The 20,967-nt window shown below is 40.1% G+C and overlaps 1 protein-coding gene across 1 annotated transcript in view; it reads right to left on the bottom strand.

Annotated features, from left to right (window-relative positions):
- Window positions 1–222: 222 nt before the first annotated feature.
- ajm1 (apical junction component 1 homolog) overlaps window positions 223–20,967 on the bottom strand; it is a 33,999-nt gene continuing 13,254 nt past the window's right edge. The window contains exon 2 of the mRNA XM_079815909.1: window positions 223–3,981. Coding sequence (XP_079672035.1) covers window positions 665–3,928 — 3,264 coding nt within the window. The 5' untranslated portion in view covers window positions 3,929–3,981 and the 3' untranslated portion in view covers window positions 223–664. The remainder of the gene's footprint in view (window positions 3,982–20,967) is intronic.

Here is a 20,967-nt window from a genome sequence, read left to right as displayed (position 1 = left end):
AATCCACAGTCCTACTGTGATTCTACTCTGCATTATTAAGTTCCTCTTTAAGTTTGTGCCAATCACAAAATCACTAACAGTATGTTAATAATATAATATAATTCATATAATATAATTCATATACTATAATGCCTGTATTTAACATACCAATAAAAATACACGTTTTTTTTTTTTTAAGAGATAGTACCATATTTCTTGAGCCAAACCATTTTCAACATTTTTGCGGGACAGTGTTGGCTTTTTTTTTTTTTTTTTTTGCATAGGAAAAAATATTCAGCTCTGAAGTAAATAAGTACATAATTCTGTAGTTTGCTAAAATAAATAGAAGATAGTTTTTTTTTCTCTCTCTTTTCATGAACAATAAAAGAATATCAAAAGAGAATTGCTACAAAGAAACGGGAGGGCAGTAATTGCCAGTGAAGCATAAATAAACAAAAGCTGCGACTAGAAGTCAATGAAAAACGAAATTATGTGAGTTACTCATATTCAACATCTGATGGGCAATATTCCAACATTGAATAATACTGACCTTGCAGACATGAATACACTTTTTTTTTCCATTAACAAAATACATATCTACAAACATGTATAACAAATAAGCTTGATATATTTAGATATGTACTATAGTGAGATCTATGCTTTAATATATAAAAGGTGCACTTGTTTAAATAATGTCATCTAGGAGATGTGGGTTGGCTACCCAGTCTAAAGTTCGTGGCTCAGAGGCTGCCATTATCATGCACATAAACTGCTTGCCGGTCCTTTTATCAATAGGGTAAATAGTAGTGGGCGTGAACCTCCTGTTGCTCTCAACAAACTCGCAGAGTTTTTGGTAGACATTGGGATACTCGTGGCGAAGAAACACCCCACGTATCCTCAACTCTCGCTGAATGTTGATGAAGCAGATCTCCCTGGCTTTCCTTCCCTCCTCACCTTCCTTGTCAATGTCAGCCATGCCTGGCGGTGGGGTCAGGATCAACGTCTCCATGTCACTTTCCTTCCGATGGACCTTCTTTTCTGGGCTGTAGGAAGCGAGAGCAATCTTGGCAAATTTCCTGACGGTTGGGGCTTGGACCCTTGGCGATGGTCCGTCAGGCACTTGGTCACCAACAGCGATGGATACATTCAAGAGAAAACATTCATTAGGGTCATATTCCTTTCCCGCCTCTTGGAGCTCCTTGCAATATTCCCCAAGGTTATCTTTGAAGCTCTCCAGCTCACGGAGAGATAAGTACGTTGGCGACATGAGCATACTTTCTAGTCCAAACTGAAGGAAACTTGTGGATGAAGCCGGATTTGGAAATCCCAAAAACAGGACACCCCTGCCCCGAGACAGGTATCCCACTTTGGCTATACGGGAGAAAGCTTTGTGGACCTCTGCGGTTTCTCGACAGTGCTTAATAACGTGGCGACACACACTACCGATTCGCCCATAGAGGCAGCTCTCCTTGTGCACATCCCAGTCTTCGCGGCGACAGTTGCGAGAGCAGTAGTAAGTATAGCAGCTGTGGCAGGATTTAAAGTAGAGGCAGGCGTTAAACAAGGTCTCAGTCCGACGGCATTTATTGTTTGAACACATCATCGTGTCGTCCTCATCTGGACTCTGGTCAGGAGAGCACTCTTCGGTACTTCTCAGCCCATCACAACTCCCATCAGTGTCTCTTAGTGCGTCAGGATCTATTTTTATCGAAGTGGGTTGTTTGTCAAGGGGCATGCCACTTTCAGATCCTGCCGTTGAGTCCTTTCTTGCTGAAGATACTGCTTCTTCTTCATCAATGAGCTTTTTGAGTTGATCAAGCAGTTCCTCGCTGGTCCTGGCTGGAGGCTTGTAATCAACGACAAGGTCAGCTAGAAGCTCATCAAGCTGCTCTAAGCTTTGCTGTAGGGATGTGCTGCCATGCGTTTTCTCTTTGGTAGATTTTGCTTCACGTTGAGGGGCTTCTTGATTTGGGGCACTTTTTGAATCCAGCACATCCCAACTTGCAGAGCGTGCTTCTGATTTACTAAGATTGCTTGGTCTGATATCATTATCTGTGATGGTAATTTCAGGTGTGACAAACCACAGCTTACTTGAAGAGCTCCTGGCCTCAGTTGGACTTTTGTCAATCAAAGAGTTTTCAGATAAGGACAGTGCAGCATAACGCCTTGGTGAGCTGGAAAGGTTGACAACCACAGGTTTTGGTCTTTCACTTGAAGTTTGCATCCCCTGACAAAGAAGATTCTCATCACTTTTCCCTCGAGGTACGGGCTGTTCCCTCTCTACGTCGGTATCGAGGATGTTATCCCAAGATCTTGAGTATGGTCTTGGGTCTGTTACGGTTCTTGTTGGCTCCATGCATGGGTTAGCATACCAAGTTGTGACCTTTGGCTCTTGTCTGACTTTTGTGGGAGTAACCTGTGAGACATATGAGGAAGGGTAATGGCTAGAGTAGCCGGATACCTCTGAGCCATACCAGTCCTCTGATTGTGGCTGTACCACACGTGCATGCCGTCTTCCCTCTGTGTAATATGCCCTTGCAGGAATATGATGCTCCATTGGTGGCGTGTAGGGGTCGGCCATGTAGAAGATCCGAGGAGGGGCTGTTTGAATCTGATATGTCCTTGGGTCATTGCCATAGTAAGTCCTTGCTGGAGGTGTCTGTATTATATACGCCCCTGGCTCACTTGCAGCATAGTGTTTAGGATACGCAGACTGTCCAGAGTAATGGTAGTGGTCAATTTCTGAGAAATATGTCCGGGCAGGTACAGTATGAACAATGTGAGTCCTTGGATCTTGTACATATTGTACTTTAGGTGAGTAGGGTTGGCTTGGAATGCTGTATCGGTCATCTTGATAATAAGTCCTTGATGGAGCTGAGGATCCATACTTCCCCAAATCCTCTGCATAGAAGAATTTAGTTGGCACGTTGGGGCTTGAATGAGCCCTTCTTTCCCGTCCATAGTGTTCCCTTGGCTCCCGTGGTGAGGCCACCTTTTGTAAAGGGATCTCCATAGGCTGCATGTAGCTGTTTGGCATACTTTGTGAATACTGGTACGCCTGTCTGTACTCTCCCGTGAACGATTCAGTGGGAGTTGGTGTCCTCGAAGTGGAGAAATGGCGAGGCACTGTCAGACTCCGACTGCCACTGCTAGGATACTTCTGCCAAGGTATGTCCACATGGGGTGTAGCTGCCTTTTGGCCACCTTGCTGCATGGCCGACTCATCTGGTTTGATGTCCACCCGGCATCGAACATGAGGACTAGTTGCAGGTTTCTCCGGCCTTCCTTCATCAAGGCCTTCAGACACATATAAAGGGGAATATCTGCTTGTATCACTCCTCTGCGGCTGCAGTTTGATGGGGTGTACTTCGTTCACATGTGCCCGTGTGGCAGCATAGGAAGACTCTCTTCTTGGGGAAACTTCTGGCCTTGGCTGAGTGTTTTTATGTGCCCTTTGAGCTTCCCGGCCCCTCCTTGCCACTGGAGGAGAACCATCAAATGATACAGGAGTTAGGCTGGTCTGAACACGCGAGGCACTTCTAGATCTAGTCCTCCTCTTTTGTTCTGTCACAGCAATTTCACCAGGCATCTCAGCAGTCATTGGCTGGGAGGTGAGACGGTAGCTAAATATATCTGGGGAAGAAAATCGATGACCTTGTTGGCGACCTAAGGCATTCCAGGTAACCTCTGGATTGGCCGCGTACCTTTCAGCCCTTCGGTGTGGGTACTCCATTGCTATTGTATGATATCGGAGTTTGTCCATAGACTCAGTGTCAAAGCTACGGCAGTGCCTCTTTTTGCTTTTTCGAGTGTTCTCCAGTTTGCTGATGGATGGGGAATCACATTGTTTTGAGGGATGACAGGCTTTGGAGTGGGTCGAGAGGGAATTCACTTTGACATCTTGATACGCAGTTGATCCTAATATGTCAGGTGGATCTGTGCGTGTCATCTTAATGAGACTCTTCTAATTTCCCCCATTAAATTCGTTTAGGTTAAGGTTCCCTGCAAGAGAGGGAGGAAACAAAACAGGATTAGTTTTATATTGTACAAGTTGCAATCAAAACTGTTGAAGTACACTGTAATTCTAAGCATGAAATGGGGAACTGGATGATGACCACAAAAACACAATACTATAGCCTAAATTTTATAGTCAACAATTAATGCATAATATTTAGTATTTTATAGCCCCACATTGTTCGTTTTTGTTTGATTAGTATAGCATAGGCAACCTTGGGAAGTAACTCATGCAACAATTCAGTGCAGATGTACTTGGCAAATACACTCATTTCTGATTCTGAATGGCTTCAACTGCATTGCGTTGTTCAGCAAAATAAGTTGGCAGGATGTATGTGAGTGAATTGGATATGGTTGCCAGAGGATGATGTTTCCCCTGGCAACAACATCATCTCATAACCATTATAGTACATACACTGTGAGGGCGCAACAGAATTGCACTGAATCCCTAATACAAAAGCCCTTCTTTTCACCTTCGAAATGTCTTGGAATGGTAAATCACTTAAGAACACTTATGTAAATAAAAACCTTTTTTCTTATGCTTGGTTTCATATTCAGCTTTCATCAATTGAAATCTGCTGGTTGAAGGCAGGACAGAAATAGTGTCTTGAGTCTATATTAGGCTCTTTGAAGGCTTTTAGACAACTTGTCTAAACATCATTTGTCATGAAGAATGGTATTGTACAAAGTTCCTGCAGTGTTGTAGAGGACACAACTGAAATAATGCATGTAGACATTAAAGATTCAATTGAACCACCATTGAGGAAGCACTATATCCGTGTCGTTACTTCGTTAATTATTTTCTCCCTTTTCAGGCGTGTTACACAAACACTTCAATTCACATTTAGTTCCACATCGCAAATGTCTGTTTTCTTGTAAAAAGGAGATTAAATAGTATTCAAGACCTCCTACACACTCCCTACTGCTAAGTTTATCAGATTCAGCTAAATCAAATCGTGTTTCTACGACAGGCATTATGTAAAGGAGGAACTGGCACCTCTACAAACATTACTATCCCCAGACGCTGCTTACGCACAGAGCATTTGTCTGGCAGCTTTTCACATCGTCTCGCACAATCGAGTAACTGCATTTGTATGGAACACCCGCTGTGTGACAACATACGCATAAGCCCCTATTTGGATGGGACAATTCTTATCACTCGACCTCTGAGTTCATGCACTGATTCGGGCGGGACTAACATCTCTGTGTTTATTTCAGAGGTGGGATTGTGAATGTGGCCGTTGCAGAAGTGCTTGCATGAATCACGCATGATGCATGTTTTTTTTTATGTTTTAATTTTAATTTATTATAAAAAACCTATTTAAGTAAACTTCAGGAGAAATCTAGTATCTAGTACCATCCATATTGAAATTAAATGAAAGCATGCCAAAAATTGGTGCACAAACAGTAGCACAAAAAACACGAGGAGAAATGTCACAATAATACAATATCTGCAATCACAGACATTCACTTTCGGGCGGGATTCGATTTCTCAGAGGACTGTTGAGTGTACCCTGGAATTTATAGCGAGATTGTGTGAGAAAAACGCAGACTTGGCAGAGACGGGCGGGATTAAAATCGCAAAGTATGTCTGTAAAACACGAAATTTTCTAACGTCCCCCTACAAAACTAGTCCTGTCCGAATAGGACTATAGTCATTAGAGTTGAGTGCATGCAAGATAATGTCTTGTCCTTGTATATCAACTGATTTGGAATTGCATCATTCGTTCATAAAAAATAATTAAATGTAATTGTAGGATAAATTGGCGATGATGAAAGGAAGTCTCTTTTACAAACCAAGAAATGCAATCTTGCTGTAGATTCTTGACGTGATAAAAGTTAAAGTTAGTTATACAGTCAACAAGATGCTTGAACATAACTTTGAGTAATGCATAAAGCTTGGTTTAAAAAGTGCAAAAATGACATCATCACGGAGTGGGCGGTAGTGCGTGAGACCCCATTTCGCTTGGTGGTGTGCTGGGGATTTTTTTATTTTCCACACGGTTCCACATCTGAAGATGCACGACTTCGAGGCGAATTTTGGCCGAGCATGTACATCTCACCACACTGGCACCCAGTTTGCGTGTCTAAATTAGTTCCTTATATTTACAAAATGCCTACAATAGCATAATAAGCCGTTTTAATGAACATAAAGGTCCATGTCTTATAAAGTTCATGAAACTAAATGAAAAGATAAATGAAATAGAGATTGTTAATTCAGTATACATGCATGTTCTCATATCCATATATTTTCTTCTAATGTCACAACAAGTAATAATCGCGAGGTTTACTGTAATGTGTTTTTGATGAAGTGTACTAAAGTAAGCATTGTCATGTGTGTACCTTACTTCTCACCACTGTTTCTTGATGGTTTATAGAACAATTACTCTGAGCCGCCCTCTGTCGTTTCGAAGAATAGTACAACGGTATTACAGTATAAACGCCTCGTCCGTCAGCGGAGGCTCACGCTACGGAGACAAAGTATAAACAAGGCTTAAAGAGTTAGTTCACCCAAAATCATCCCATGATTTACTCACCCTAAAGTCATCTTAGGTGTATATGACATTCTCCTTTCAGACGAATAAAATCTGAGTTTTGCAACTTATGGAAAAGTGTTCGTTTGAACTCACAGTTCAAAATGCTTACGCTACGTCTGATGACATTGCACACCAGTTACGCTCGTCAGCTAGCGTAACCATTTTGAAGAGAGGTGTTACACTATCTCGCCTTTCCGATATCCATATTTTCGCCGGAAAATATGGATATTTTTCTTACACAAAATATCCATATTTTCGCCGGAAAAAAATATGGATATTTTTCTTACATAAACGCATTGCTTTGCTTCAGAAGGCCTTTATTATGGAGCCGGGTGGAGCAGTTATATTATGGATAGATGCACTTTTATGGACTTCAAAAATTACCCAACAGTCACTGCCATTATAAAGCTTGGAAGAGCCAGGACATTTATCCTACACCATTTCCCCCCAGTGTAGTTGTGCTATGAAGGTTAACAGGAGCATTTGTTCAGCATCTCAGTGAAAATCACCAACTATAGCAATGAGGGCACTCAAAGGAGCCGAGGCTTATCCGTGGCCTGTAAAGTGTGTAAACGTGCCTGTACTGTGCCATCTCCCCTCTCGTCTCACTACTGCTGATGCCAGCTGACCCTTTTAACCCAGCGCAGAGCTACAGATGGACGTGAATTATTAAACATATGAGCCTCTTTACCACCACATGTTTCCTCTATATAGGTGCTTTTCTCTTTACTGTATACACAATGCACTACATTAGACAGATCTATCCATGAAGCATCCTGGAAATCCAAAGAGTAGCTCCTAGTGACAAAATTCTAAGAAAATTCTTAGAAAGGTGGGCGTTTCCTCTAGCCTAGAAATTTATTTTGCCGCGAGTGTAGTCTAGCAACTCTCGGTAGACCTGAGAGCTGGAAAAACCAAACTCTGGACGGGCTTAACATAATGACGGCATGTCATGGCAGAGTTGAGGCTGTTCCACGTGCTACACGTAAACAAAGAAGCTGGCGAACAGCGGTGTTTCGAATCGGCTTTGGCCGCGACTCTGGAAGACTTGGAGTTTAGCTTTTCTTTGAGAAAAGAACAAAGAACGGCACTGAAGTCATTCTTAAGAAAAGAATATATGTTCGAAGTTTTGCTGACCGGATACGGCAAAAGTCTATCAACTAACGTTAGCTCGGCTTCACCTTCTTCTTCGCTTTGGTTGATGGCGCTATCCTATTGCATGCAGAGGGAATTTGAAAGACAACCGTTTAACCCGCCCCTCGGATTGAGCCCTGTCAATGCTGAGTTTCCAGACCCAACATCTTGATGTGTCTGGCTTGTCAGGCTACGTTTCCTCTTAAAATTAAAGAAAAAATCATAATAAAGAAAGTAATCCATAAAGCATCTTAACCCTTAGAAGAGGTCTTAAGGTCCAAAATTGTTAGGAGTACGGACGAGGACTTTTAAGAGGCTTAACTATGCATTCACACCAGACGCCACTTGTGTGAATAAATCACGCTATTTGCGCGTATTTGGACGCTTGAACATTTTGAGTTTACTCGCTTCATTCGCACGTGACATTCACTTCACAACAGACGCAAATTCGTGTCATGGGAGGGGCTTCTGCCAGCCGGCTCGTCTCGTTGCGAAATGGCTGACATGGATTGTTTTAAAATACAGCAAAGAAGGCTTTAACTAGCTTGTAGTCTTAATAGGCTATGTTTAGCTCAAATTGTGTAATTTTTGTACAATTTACCAGATTGTCCTCACTCACTTTCTTCTCATCAAGATCCTTTTTATTCCTGTTTCTGTAAAGTATGAAGATGTATCGTTCAGCTCCAGGTATCCACACATGATTTGTCCTCATTGTTGTCACTATACTAGAGCAAGCTCCTGATTGGTTAACGCGGCGTGATTATCCGCCAAAGTTCAGATTTGTCAACTTGCGCGATTCTGCCCGAAACGCTCAAATTCACACAGTTTCATTCGTGCGAATCGCGCCGCAGAATGTCTGTTCGCGTCTTTGCATTGACTTAACATGTAAATCACTCGCACGAAACGCTTCATTCGCATCTGGTGTAAACGCACCATAAGAGTTTCTTTAGCAGCGGAGAAAATGGACAAAACGCGAAGAGGTTAATAAGACCCTACACATTAGATTGTCCAGGGATCATGTTTGTGACCGATCTTATTAGATATATATATAATGTGAGAGAGAGAGTACAGTAATACAGCCTAGACTCTATTCGGTTGTTAAGTCTGACGTCATGTGGCAGCGCTACCATGTCCAAACGCTCTATCTCAAACCACAAGAAAAACAACAAACGGTGCTAATATAAACAGACAATGTGGTGCAAAACAAAAACAAAAAAATTATAATCATAACCGTCATCTCCATACCAAAATTCCAGATGGCCAGACAGCGATTCATCTTTTATAAATCGTTAAAATATTAATGTCTGTGACGCTGGGAGCCTAGAGACTGTAAGTATTTAAAATGTTAAACTTTTTTAAATGTTTGATGTTTAATATGTATAAATAGCACTCATAAACGGCCGTCGATGGCATTCTTAAGTGAAACGAGTTGAGGCTTGGACCCAGAAACGGCGTTCCTTATGTCACGGCTTAGCAAGCGGATACTTAAAAGCTATTTTTTCCCCCTTCTTGGGCAACCAACCAATCACAGTCTTCAAAAGTCAGCCCCGCCTCCTCACTAAGATAAAAGTTTCCCGAAAGAGTTTCCTCGCTCAGAGTTGCTCTCAGATCGGTCCTGAATCACTCTTAAGCTAAGACTCCTACATAGAAGTTTTTAAGGTAAATTAGGAGCTTTCTGAGAGGATTCTTAGAAGCTTTAGGAATACAGGCCCTGACTTTTATCTAGCTGTAAAATAATGTGACAATCGGAAAAAAAATATTCTGACAGCATATGCCACTTCTGCAACCTAAAATGTTAATTCCTATGACTAAAGAGAAATTCATATATGAAACGCACTCGCATACACAACAACAGGCTATATATCAGGGTTGCCAGGTCTGCGACACGAAAATATGTGAATAAAAAGCCTAAATTCAATCTGTTCATCATATAAAGCGATCGAGTCTCTTCAGAAAATTTGGACTGAACCACTCAAATCATATGGATTATTTTTACGATCTCTTTATGAAGCATTAAACTGGTAGTTGCGTAGCTGTCAATGGAGGGACAGAAAGCTCTCAGCTTTCTGTTCAGAAGATGAACGAAAGTCTTACGGGTTTGGAACAACATGAGGGCGAAGAATTAATGACTGAATATTCATTTTTGAGTGAAAAATCCCTTTAAGAATATATCGGTTGTTCAAAACGGGAATCGATTAAAATCAATATTTTTTAATCCTAAATCACAAAGCAGTCTATGGGGGGTGGGCTTGAATAATTTTGCATGAGAAACAATATTTCATGTGCACATAGTCTTTCTAAAACGTAAAGCCGCAGATTTTTTTTTCTCTATGTGAATTCTTATCAGAGCCCTTTTCAGTGTTATCAATAGCAGTCTAGTCTCATAATGCAATGCAGCCTTGAATAAAACCTTTCCATGCTAATGTGAGGACTGCCAATGCGGCCCATTCCACGCCAAAGGCCCAGCGCTAATTTTGCATAATGAGCCCATTTGATATGGGGGACAATGGGAGTCTTGTGAAAGGCTTTGAAACAAAAAACTCCCAATCCAGCAGCCTGAGCTGCTAAACGACCACTGCAGAAACGGTGTACAAAAAACACTTGACATGAGGACAATAGAAAACCATCACTGCCGGTGTGGGAAAATAAACTGATTATGGGATGTACTGTAACAAATGAGTCACGATCTGAAAAATCATTGATGTCAGACACCATCAAAACAAACGTCTCCCTCCTGTGAGGCTCACGAATGACCATCTGTTCAGGCTGATCTGACGACACCCAATGTCTCGACCTGAGGAACTGATGTTCATCTAATCTACATTTCGATAAGACAGACTTCTCTGCACAGATAAATGGATTATAAGTGCAAAAGTCGTCCTTTAATTTCATTAACATACCAAAGTTTCACCTGCAATATAAGCAAATTATGTCGAATTTATTGAGTCAAAAGTTTGGGGTCGGTAAGATTTTTTTAAAGGTTTTTGAACAAACTGTTGAAGACAGTTGTGCTGCTTCATTATGTTTGTAGAAAACATGAAAACGTGATATACAGATGGAGCTGGGGAAGGGGGAGGATTTCAGAGGAAACTATTTAAATGTTGAATTGGCTGCGGATGCAACAGGAACCAATCAGCTTGTGCCGTGTAGCTAACGATGTAATTGTTAGCAGGTTGCATTAAGGACTCATCAACCTGCGTCAGAGTTTGATGACACAACTTGGTATTTATTTAAAGGGGACCTATTATGCAAAATTCACTTTTACATTGAACATAAATGTGTGTGGCAGTGTGTGTACACAACCACCCTATACTGGTAGAAATCCACCTACTCCTCTTTTTAAATCATAAGCAGTGTCTCAGAATTAGCCGTTTGCAGTTTCTATGCAATGTGATGTCACAATGTACAGGCCCCGCCCACAACTGTGGACAGACTCCGCCCTATTTGAATAGCTCCGCCCCTCAGTGAGCTGTACACAGTCCACCATGTTTATCTCCTTGCCAGAGCATTTAACAGCAGCATTCAAGAAAGAAATTTCGACATAACCTTGTGTGTATTTGACAGTTAAAGCGCAATAAGACGTGAAATAGTAGCTTGGTTTAATATTCAAGGGACGCTTCAGAAAACCTTATATCAGAAGTTTAGACTGTTATGGCTTTAAAACGAATGCAGATAATAAACTTTCATGATGATGAAGAACTGCAATGTCACCTGAGTGTGACCGCGATAGAGATGATAATCAAAACCAAACTGATGTTTTAGTTTTTGGCAGAGTACCACGAGCTGTACAGGCTCCGCCCTCTTCTGCATAGGGGGGCGGGGAGCAGTAGCTCATTTGGATTTAAAGATACAGGCACAAAAACTGCATGTTTTTCCTTCCAGTCAAAAATGGGCATTTACAGCATGGTATAATAAATGATCTGGGGGGTATTTTGAGCTGAAACTTTAGACACATTCTGGGGACACCTGAGACTTATATTACATCTTGTATAAAGTGGTATAATAGGTCCCCTTTAAGTCTATTATCAAATTATAACTTTGTAATTTTACTCTTGTAATGTGAAGATGTGTATAAATCTTTAAATGAAACGTTCTAATAATTCACAATAAATAAAATGATGAATACATTTTTAGGGGATTATACTATTCTTATGCCATATATTCTGGTCTTTTAACATTCATGAAAAAGGGATATTCAGAAAGACACTGGCTCTGGATGGTTCATCCCGGCTGCTCCCGACAATTCCATCATATTCCCAGCCAACGAGCTTCCCAGTCTATGACCTTGTCTTTGTGTCTCGTCTGTGCTGTCAGTCAATCTGTGCTCCTCGATCTCTAATCTCTGTAATCCACTTCCACTCGTGAACATGACAGGAGTTTGTCTCATAAAATCGAAATCAGGCCAAGTCAAACACCGACCACAAAATGCCCTGAGGACGAGCCGCGGGTCACGAAGCGGCCTAATGTACACGGTCCAAAAACGATGCCACGCAATAATTCATGTGAAAACATCCAGTCTGCAAGTCTGAACCTGACTTCTGACCCACAATAGGTTCTGCTTTCAAATGTAGTCCCATGCATCTCTCTAAAAATGGTATATTTCCTCTCAAAAATTGAAGAAAAAACGAAATTTTCATGATAATGGTTTTAAAATGCACCGTTGTTGTTTTTGTGATGCAACACAAAAATTCCAACAAAACGAGTTTGCAAGACATTCTGCTTTTAAAATGTACTCATGCATCTAAAGCCACGTTTCCACCAAAATTACCCGGAACAATTTGTCCCAGGAACTTTTTTTCCCCGAGAACTGTTGCTGTCTGCGTTTCCATCGCGATCTAAAGTACCGTGAAGAACACTCCGCAAATACACTTAAAGGGGCACTTCAGCGCTGGGAAGATGAATGTGTATTTAAACTGTGTCATTTATGCAGTAGAAATGTGAAATTATTTTTGAATTTGGTGCCTTCTAGACTGAGAAAAGAAAGAAAATGTATTTTTGTCCCATGTGGATGAAAGACAACAACTCCCAGAATGCACTTGCTTCGCTGCCCTACGAGGCCACTCCCTACACCGCCTCCAGCGTCGTTTTATCTTCATAATAATACAATCATTTCGTTCAGTTAGAGAATAAACACTACAATTAAAAACTGAACGTGTCTTTTCAATAAAGTGTGTGTGAGCAGAGCAGTCCAGACGCAGACGTGTCAGATTTCATTCATCACGAAGAGTTGAGCAGAGCTGAGGTAAGCGCGGCTGTCGTTCTCAGCGCGTGTCCAGTCTGGCGCGTTTTCTGAACGCATATGGAAGCTTAACTTTCATTGGAATTCATTGAAAAGTTGAAACACTCACTTTGCTCTGCACCGCTCTGTTATGAATGCCTGAGGCCGCGGCACGCATTTACCTTCTGTGCGTGAGATCTCTTTGAGATCCTTCTACTGGCTGTAGTTTTTAGCCTCTGGCCAAGAAATCCTCCGATGATGCAAAATGACAATATTTGCATCATCGGAGGATTTTTTTCCAGAAATAAAATGCATAATTCTCTCGTCTCAGGGGGATATGAGGGGCGAAAGTACCATAATTCAAATATACTACAGGGTTTCTACTGATACAAAGCTTAATGCTAAATCACTGAAGTTACCCTTTAATAAAGCCTGAACCTCGTCGTTGGTCCATCGGTCGTGCTTTTTAAACTTCATTGTTGGTTCGAATAGTAAACGACTCTTACTGCACGCACCGCAACTAAATTTTAGGTTGAAATAAAATGCTGCGTGAGCTCAACCAATCAGCATGTTCAGCGCCCAACTTCCCACCCCTGAAAAAAGAAGGGCCGTTTTGAGGGGGAAATCTTTACCTGAGACTTCATTTAGACCCTGATTCCTGCGGTCGAAACACACCGAGTACCACCCCAAAGTCCCTAATTCCTGGGGAAAGTTCCTGCGGTGGAAACACACCTTTACTAAAAATGGGATATTTAAATAAAAAAAAAGACCCAGACACTCTTCATATGATTCACAAGACCAAGTTATCTATTTGTAGAACAATACATACGATATCAATACATATCGTTGCTGTCGGTCGGGGAAAAAAATGCTACTTTTCAGGAAATTAAAAACAAATACTGTACATTTTAAATAATTAAACACTGCACTGTCAAAGTTGATATTGTGCCTTTATACATGTTCAGACACTTGCTTGTTAATTATATTATTACCATTTTAGAAAAATCAAGCTCAAACGTTTTTTGACCACTGAATTTCAGACGAATAGCGTGTTTTGTTTTCAGCCATTCAATTAGTTCAGTCAAATAAAGGTCCCTTAAAACTCATCTTTGATCACCAAAATTGCATATTTAAATGATTTTTTTCCTATGAAAAAAAATTCTTCATGCCTTAAAATAGCTTGAATTACACCATTAACACTACTACAACACTACACCATTGCCTCATTTAGTATACGTGAATATGCAAATTAGCCCCGCCTCCACTCACTCACACCAGTTCAGAGATCCATTCTGCCAACTTTACAGTAGTAAACGCTGCACAACTGTATCGCCCTTTACAACATAACGGTAATTAATATGATTTTACTTGACTGTTATCAAACAGCTAATAATGTGTTGCGAATGTTCGCCATGTTGGAGTCAGAAAGCTGCCTTCTAAAAATCAGTATCCTTAGAAACGCTTTGAACATCATAGAACGTCAGTGGAGAAAGGCATATAGTTCATCATAACATCATAATATATATAATTCACCCTCTATATTGTAGAAGTGTACCCGATTTTTCACATCAACAGAAAAAATAACCTGGTTTCTCTTGAGACTCTCCTGCTTCAGAGCGGTCATAGTTAATGATATGCTAAAGCCCGCCCCCTCATGATGTGGTTACAAGGTAGTTTGTACTGTAAGGAACACCAGTGATTTCAAACCGTGTTTTTGGTTCACTGCACTTTTAAGGAGCAAATACTCAGCAATGGTGTTGACATGAATTTGCACATGGTTTGGCATATTAAAAAACACCACAGACATATAAACAACATTAAAAACGTGTCTTTAAATGATGTACTAAGGTTTGCGCTAGTCAATTTACCCATAAAAAAGCATGTCTTAAACCAGACGCTAATTTGCACTGCTCTTAGATTGTGTTGGTCATTATGGAAATTATCCAGATGCGTCTGTGTTCTTTAATTTGCATGTCGTCAGTAGATCACGTGCTGAACTTTTCAACTTTTCGGAATTGTAATTTGCTCTGTTTAGTAAATCTGGCCCTTAAGGCCTTTGCACACTGAGTCCGAAATTCGCATGCAAAATTTTCGCACGCCAAAAAATAAATTCGACCTCACGTTATGTCAATCATGCTTGCACACTGCCTCCGAAACTTTCGTCCGTCAAAAAAAAATTCGGAACAGGTTCGATTTTCTGCGTTGTTCCCATCTACAGTGCTGATGCCCAACCTAAACTGATGGCAATGCTAGTGAATGAATCGCCAGTGCTCAGATACCCTTAGATATTATTGTATCAAAAATACTACTAATATTATTATATCACAGCTGTAATTATAGCTCACCAAGTCCCTGTAAACCGCGTGTGTGTGTGTGTGTGTGTGCGGAGACATACTGCCAGTCTTTGTTCAGGATCAATTGATTCACGGAGATTGGTGGTCTTCTTTTTAATATGTGGCTCCAGTATCGCTAGCAAAGCCTCAAACTGAGCCACTGACAGTCTAAAGGAAACTTTGGATCGGTCTGGATAATCCCGCAGATCCTTGATAAGGAGGTGGAGCTCTCCTTCCTCTCTACGCGATCGCAGGAGTGGATGATGGACCCATTATTTCCTCTTTCTTTTTCTCTTTTTTAAGACGAGAGTGGACAAAAAAAAATCATCCTCACTACTTGAAGATGGCATTTTGTATTTTTTTGCGTTTTTTTCCGTAACGCATTCATTAATACGCATCAGACTCAGTGTGCAAGGTCTCTGTGCGTGACGAATTTTTCGGATCACGAATACGAAAAAACGCATGCGAAAATTTCGGACTCAGTGTGCAAAGGCTTTTAGTAATCCTTGACTACAGAAAATGCTGTACTTATTCAAACAACCAGTTCTTTATTTACCATTGCAATGCAAACAAGCAGAGACGGTCACAAATTCACGATAGAGGTGGGTGGAGTTACGAGGTTTGACTGACAGTTTGGGCAGCCAATGGAGTTACGAGGTTTAGCCACACTCTTTTAATTGGTTAAATATTAAGCAAAACCCAAAGGCCGATGTAAAGGGTGAGCAAAAGTAGTGATAAAAAAAAAAAAGAACATAAAAATTAAAATGATGAAATATGCCCGACAGCAACGATATGTCGAAGCAAAATCATTACACTCACTAAAAGCAGGAAATGCAAACTTTATAGGCCTCATCTATCATGTAACCACAAAGCGCTCATAACCACAGGGCAGAAAACAGCCGCTGTGTTCCCGGTGTGTGGGAAAGGCCCCACCAATGAAAGGCTTTTGAGTGAATCATGCTTTGTTAAAGCTCCTTGACCCATATGAGCAAACAGAAAGATGCAATCGCCAGAGCGGAGATAGCAAAGCTTTTCACATGCACAAAACAAGCTAAAAATAACAAAACATCACGACTTCTGTGCAAGAGAAATCCAGGGACCTTCATGTGACCTGAACACATTGAGGTCATGCACTAATTAAAGGGTCATACAGTTTTTATCACATCCACTTATGAGCTACAAGACCATTATAATTTAAAGTATTTCACCTGTAGTCCTTTAGGAAAGGCAGTTAAGTACACTACAAGCTACTAATAAGTAGTAGTTAATGATATTGAAGATATATAAAAGGTGTCAATCATTAAAGTACAGTACCTAATTGTCAGATTAAATGATTGAAATAGAAAGAACACTATTTATGAGGCACAAAAACAATAGGGATACTTATTAGAGTGACACAATCAAACGCAATATATTAGTGCACATACATTTACACATCACACTTAAACAAACTACCAACAACACCCTAATGTGTGCAATAGTATTTTAACCAGTTTGTTAAAATTAACTGGTGAACTGAAACATCTAAGCCACTTTGAGTGAATCGTGTAATTACGTTAATTTAGCATTGCGTTTAGTTATGTGCTACCCAACAGAGCAGTGCTGTTATTGTTAACTAAAACTACAGCTATTAAAAACTGAAACAAAGCTGACAAATGAAACAATGCAATAGAACTAGAAAGTAAAGTTTGTTGGGACAAGCTATTATGTTGGCTTGACAACTTTGAACGTTTTTTCCGCTAGCATGTTTTATCACATTGCTAGCATGAATTAGCATGTTGTTAACATGAACTAGCATTTTGCTATCATGAATTAGCATTTTGTTAACATGATCTAACATTGCTAATATGTTTTACCACATTGCTAACATGAATTAACATGGTTCAACACATTGCTAGCATTAATTACCATATTTTCTAACATGATTTAACATGTTGCTAGCATGTATTAGCACATTGCTAACAATAATTAACATATTTTAGTACACGTTGCTAGCATGGTATACAGTGTTAATTTTGACAGCAAATTTTGATTTAGTTTAGTCAGTCTTTTGACTAAAATGCCATTTTAGTTTTAGTCATATTTTAGTCGACTAAATCTACAGTAGATTTAGTCTCCTAAAATCGAATGGGTTTAGTTCAATTGTAATACATTAAGCATTTAAGCCTTACATAACCGACTGTCACTTGAACTGACATTTTGACATCATTTTGTTTTTGACATTAAAAATACACGAAAGAGCTCAATTCACTTTTTTGTCTGTTTTTTAAAAACATCTATATAGTTTTTATAACTTTGTATTTCTGTTTTAGTTAGTAGGCCATATCAGGTGAAGCTAAAGCTTCAAATAAGTTTGTTTATAATTTTATTTTTATTTCAGTTAACATTTATTTAATTTCAAGTAATTACGTTTTTTGAAATGGTTTTAGTTAACTATTATAACCCTGATACTTTATTGAATGCGTGTCAAATACTGGTCTTTCCTCCCGACTATGAATTAAATGGGAATTAAATTAAATACAGTTTATTGTGTAACCAAAAACGAATATATAATGATTGACTTTTAATGATAAACAAGCTGCGAAATACACCGGGACTCTTATTTTGAAATGTATGCGCCTCTATTGCAGTTGCAGGAGCTCATTCAAGTTCAGATGAGATAAAATATGCATTGTTACAACCGTCTAAAACATATTACTATATAAACATTGTAAAGTAAACATTGTCATTATTCATCAGCATTAGTTCATAAACAATTGTCTGGCATAAATGTGTGTTATTCATTGATTGAGCCGCTCTGGAGCGCTGGATTGGGGATGCGTGAGCCGTGTTTTCCAGCGGTTTGATCAGTTCAGATCAAATGTGCGCATCTGTTACACAGGACATCAGTTCTGACTGGATCTCTTCCCTAATCGTCCCTCCCTAACATTATCGTCTCGTTTTTATTTATTGACGAAAATGACAGTTGATTTTCGTCATAGTTTTTGTCATCCAACACTTGTTTTTATTTAGTTATCGTCTTGTTTTCGTCTGTGAAAAAAGGTTGTTGACGAAAATTATGACAAATTATTTGTCAACTAAATTAATCGAAACTTCTAGCCACTTGGGGCCATATAAAGTCTAGGGGAACTCATATTAATGTTGAAAAAACTCATAAAATGAAAATGTCATGCCATGGGACCTTTAACACATTGCTAACATGTTTTAACCATAGACAGTAAAATAAATGGATACAGCGACCCCATAGGCTTCGACGGAGGAAAGTGAAGTCAGTTAGAAGCATCACTTCCTGATGAATCACGTTGTTGAAATATTTTGTCCAGTTGCTTTTGGCTCTCAATGGGCTTCTCCCTTGACTTTATCGGACTTTACGCCTCCACGTCCCCCGATTGCCTCATAGACAGTAAAAGATTGCCTGCGAGCTTCTCCTGTCTATACGGTAATTTCTCTACTGTGCGACAGAGAGTCGCGTGATTATGACGCAATCGTTAGCCTATTTTTACAAAAACTGCTTCTGCGGGGCAATAGTGTAAGATACAAGGTAATGGAGCCGTTTATACATTGTCGTGTTTCTTTAGAAATAAACAATGGACAAATGGAGTCTTTAAAAGCCTCAGATTTAAAGTTATTCGCTGTCAAAATGAATGGGAGTCAATGGGATGCTAACAGCAGGTGACGGCTTGGTTAGCAATGGCTGCCCCTATGGAAGGTACACTTTCCGGGTGCTGGATTACCCCCTTGGTTTTAACACATTACTAACACAAATTAACACGTTGTTAACATGGTGTAATACATTGCTAGCATTAAGTGACTTAGAATTGAGGAATACAACAAGCGATTCATCCAGAGGCAATAAAAGCCAAATTACATACATCATATATACAAGCAACTAATAAGCTACTAATAATACTAATAAACATAATAAAAATGACAATAGCACATTTACAGGAATTTACAATTACAGGAAAATATAACAATAAAAGCTCATTCTAAATATTAATGGATACTACATAAGCAACACTACAACATAGGAATAATAGTATCCGTTCTACTTTCTCGATGTTATCTTTTGAGGCTGGGTGAATATTTTAATTTCTGAAAGTTACAACAGGTTTTTATAGTTACATTGAGCTCTTCTTCATGATTTCTGATGATGTGATTTCTCTGTTTCCTTACAGGCTGCACAAATCATGCAGTAATGTTTTTGGATACGGAGTAAAAATAGAAACATATGAGTCAGTGGAGCGTGTATGTAATGTTTAAGAGATGGCCCGTGAAACGAACGAGAGAGAGAGAGAGAGGAGAGATAATACTGTATGAAATATTTAAGAGATGGCCCGTGCAACAAACGAACGAGACAGAGAGAGAGAGAGAAAGAGAGATAATACTGTATGTAATGTTTAAAGGTCACATGGTATGAGGTTTTTTAACATTAATATGAGTTCCCCTAGCCTGAATATTGTCCCCAAGTGGCTAGAAATTTTGATCGGTGTAAACCGAGTTCTGGCTGTTTTTCTCTGCCTTTGAGAAAATGACATCCCAGACGAGCTGATCTTGAATTTTCCTGTTATGATGTCATAACAGGAACAGTTACCTCCCTTTCCTCCGCCCAGAGAATTGGGCCCATGCGAGCGCCATATTTGTCCTCGAGAGATCATGGCTTGTGAACGAGTGAATGCTGGCAGTTTCTCAGTGTTTGGATGTACAAATGAAAACAGAAGTATTTTTTCAGTTCCTTCTGATCTGTGATCAGTGATTTCTGATGTGTAGCTAATTATTCAAGTTCACACAGAACTTTATTATTCGTGCTGCGGCTTCCCTCTCTCCCAACAGAACGGTGTTTTCTATCTTTTGAGTCAATGTTTTTGTACGTCCTCGTCGCGTCTATCTGTTCTAAAATGTGCATACAGTCGTGAGTTTCTGCTCAATATCGGCATCTTTAGGGATAAACTTCACACACACGCCGAAGCTCGGGCTGCACTGGTCGTTGGCCTTCAACATCCCCGACCCCCAGTACTGCATCTGGCCGACAGCGGAGACACCAAACGCGGCGTGAGATTAAGCAGAAGGGGGGTAAGCGTGAGCATATCCGGGCTAGCCAGCTTTCCCCACAATAAACTGGATGACATTCGATTACTGCTGTTGTGTCTTTGTTTGCGCTGTGCACTCAATGCACGTCACTGACGCTTTTCATATGATAGGAAAATATCTAAAAAATAATGCTATTATCAACACTTACTTTTAACTCGTTCATCTCGACAGCTGTAATGGTACTTTGCATGTGTTACAAAGTTGGTAATAATGATGAAGACGGACTCGGTGTGACTGGGACTCGTGTTTATTCAGAACTCTCAGATACAAACAAAATAAACTCGCACTGACAGACAGCGCTCTCATAACTCAGTAGTTACTATAAATAACTTTGTTAGCAATCACTCCGTCTCTGGTCCATTGATATCCGGTTCGCGAACGAATCATTCTTTTGAACCGGTTCTTTTTAGTGAACCGAACCAGTTCACCAAATCGGACTGAATCGTTCTAAACGGTTCGTGTCTCGAGTCAGCGCTGAACCATCATTTACTAAAGTTACTAACTTTCTGTCATGAGTGACAGTCCCTCCGACTAGAAATAGACTAATAACCTGAAGTATATGCTAGTAACTATAACAGTTCACTGAACTGAGTCGTGCTGAGAGAACTGATGAGAAGTGAACTCAGGTCCATCCGTCTCTCTGGCAGCAGCTCGTGCCTCA

This window comes from Gobio gobio, assembly GCF_949357685.1.
Source record: "Gobio gobio genome assembly, chromosome: 4".
NCBI classification, from domain to species: Eukaryota; Metazoa; Chordata; class Actinopteri; order Cypriniformes; family Gobionidae; genus Gobio; species Gobio gobio.
The sequence above is the reverse complement of the archived record's forward strand: the minus strand, read 5'-3'. Positions and strand labels throughout refer to the sequence as shown.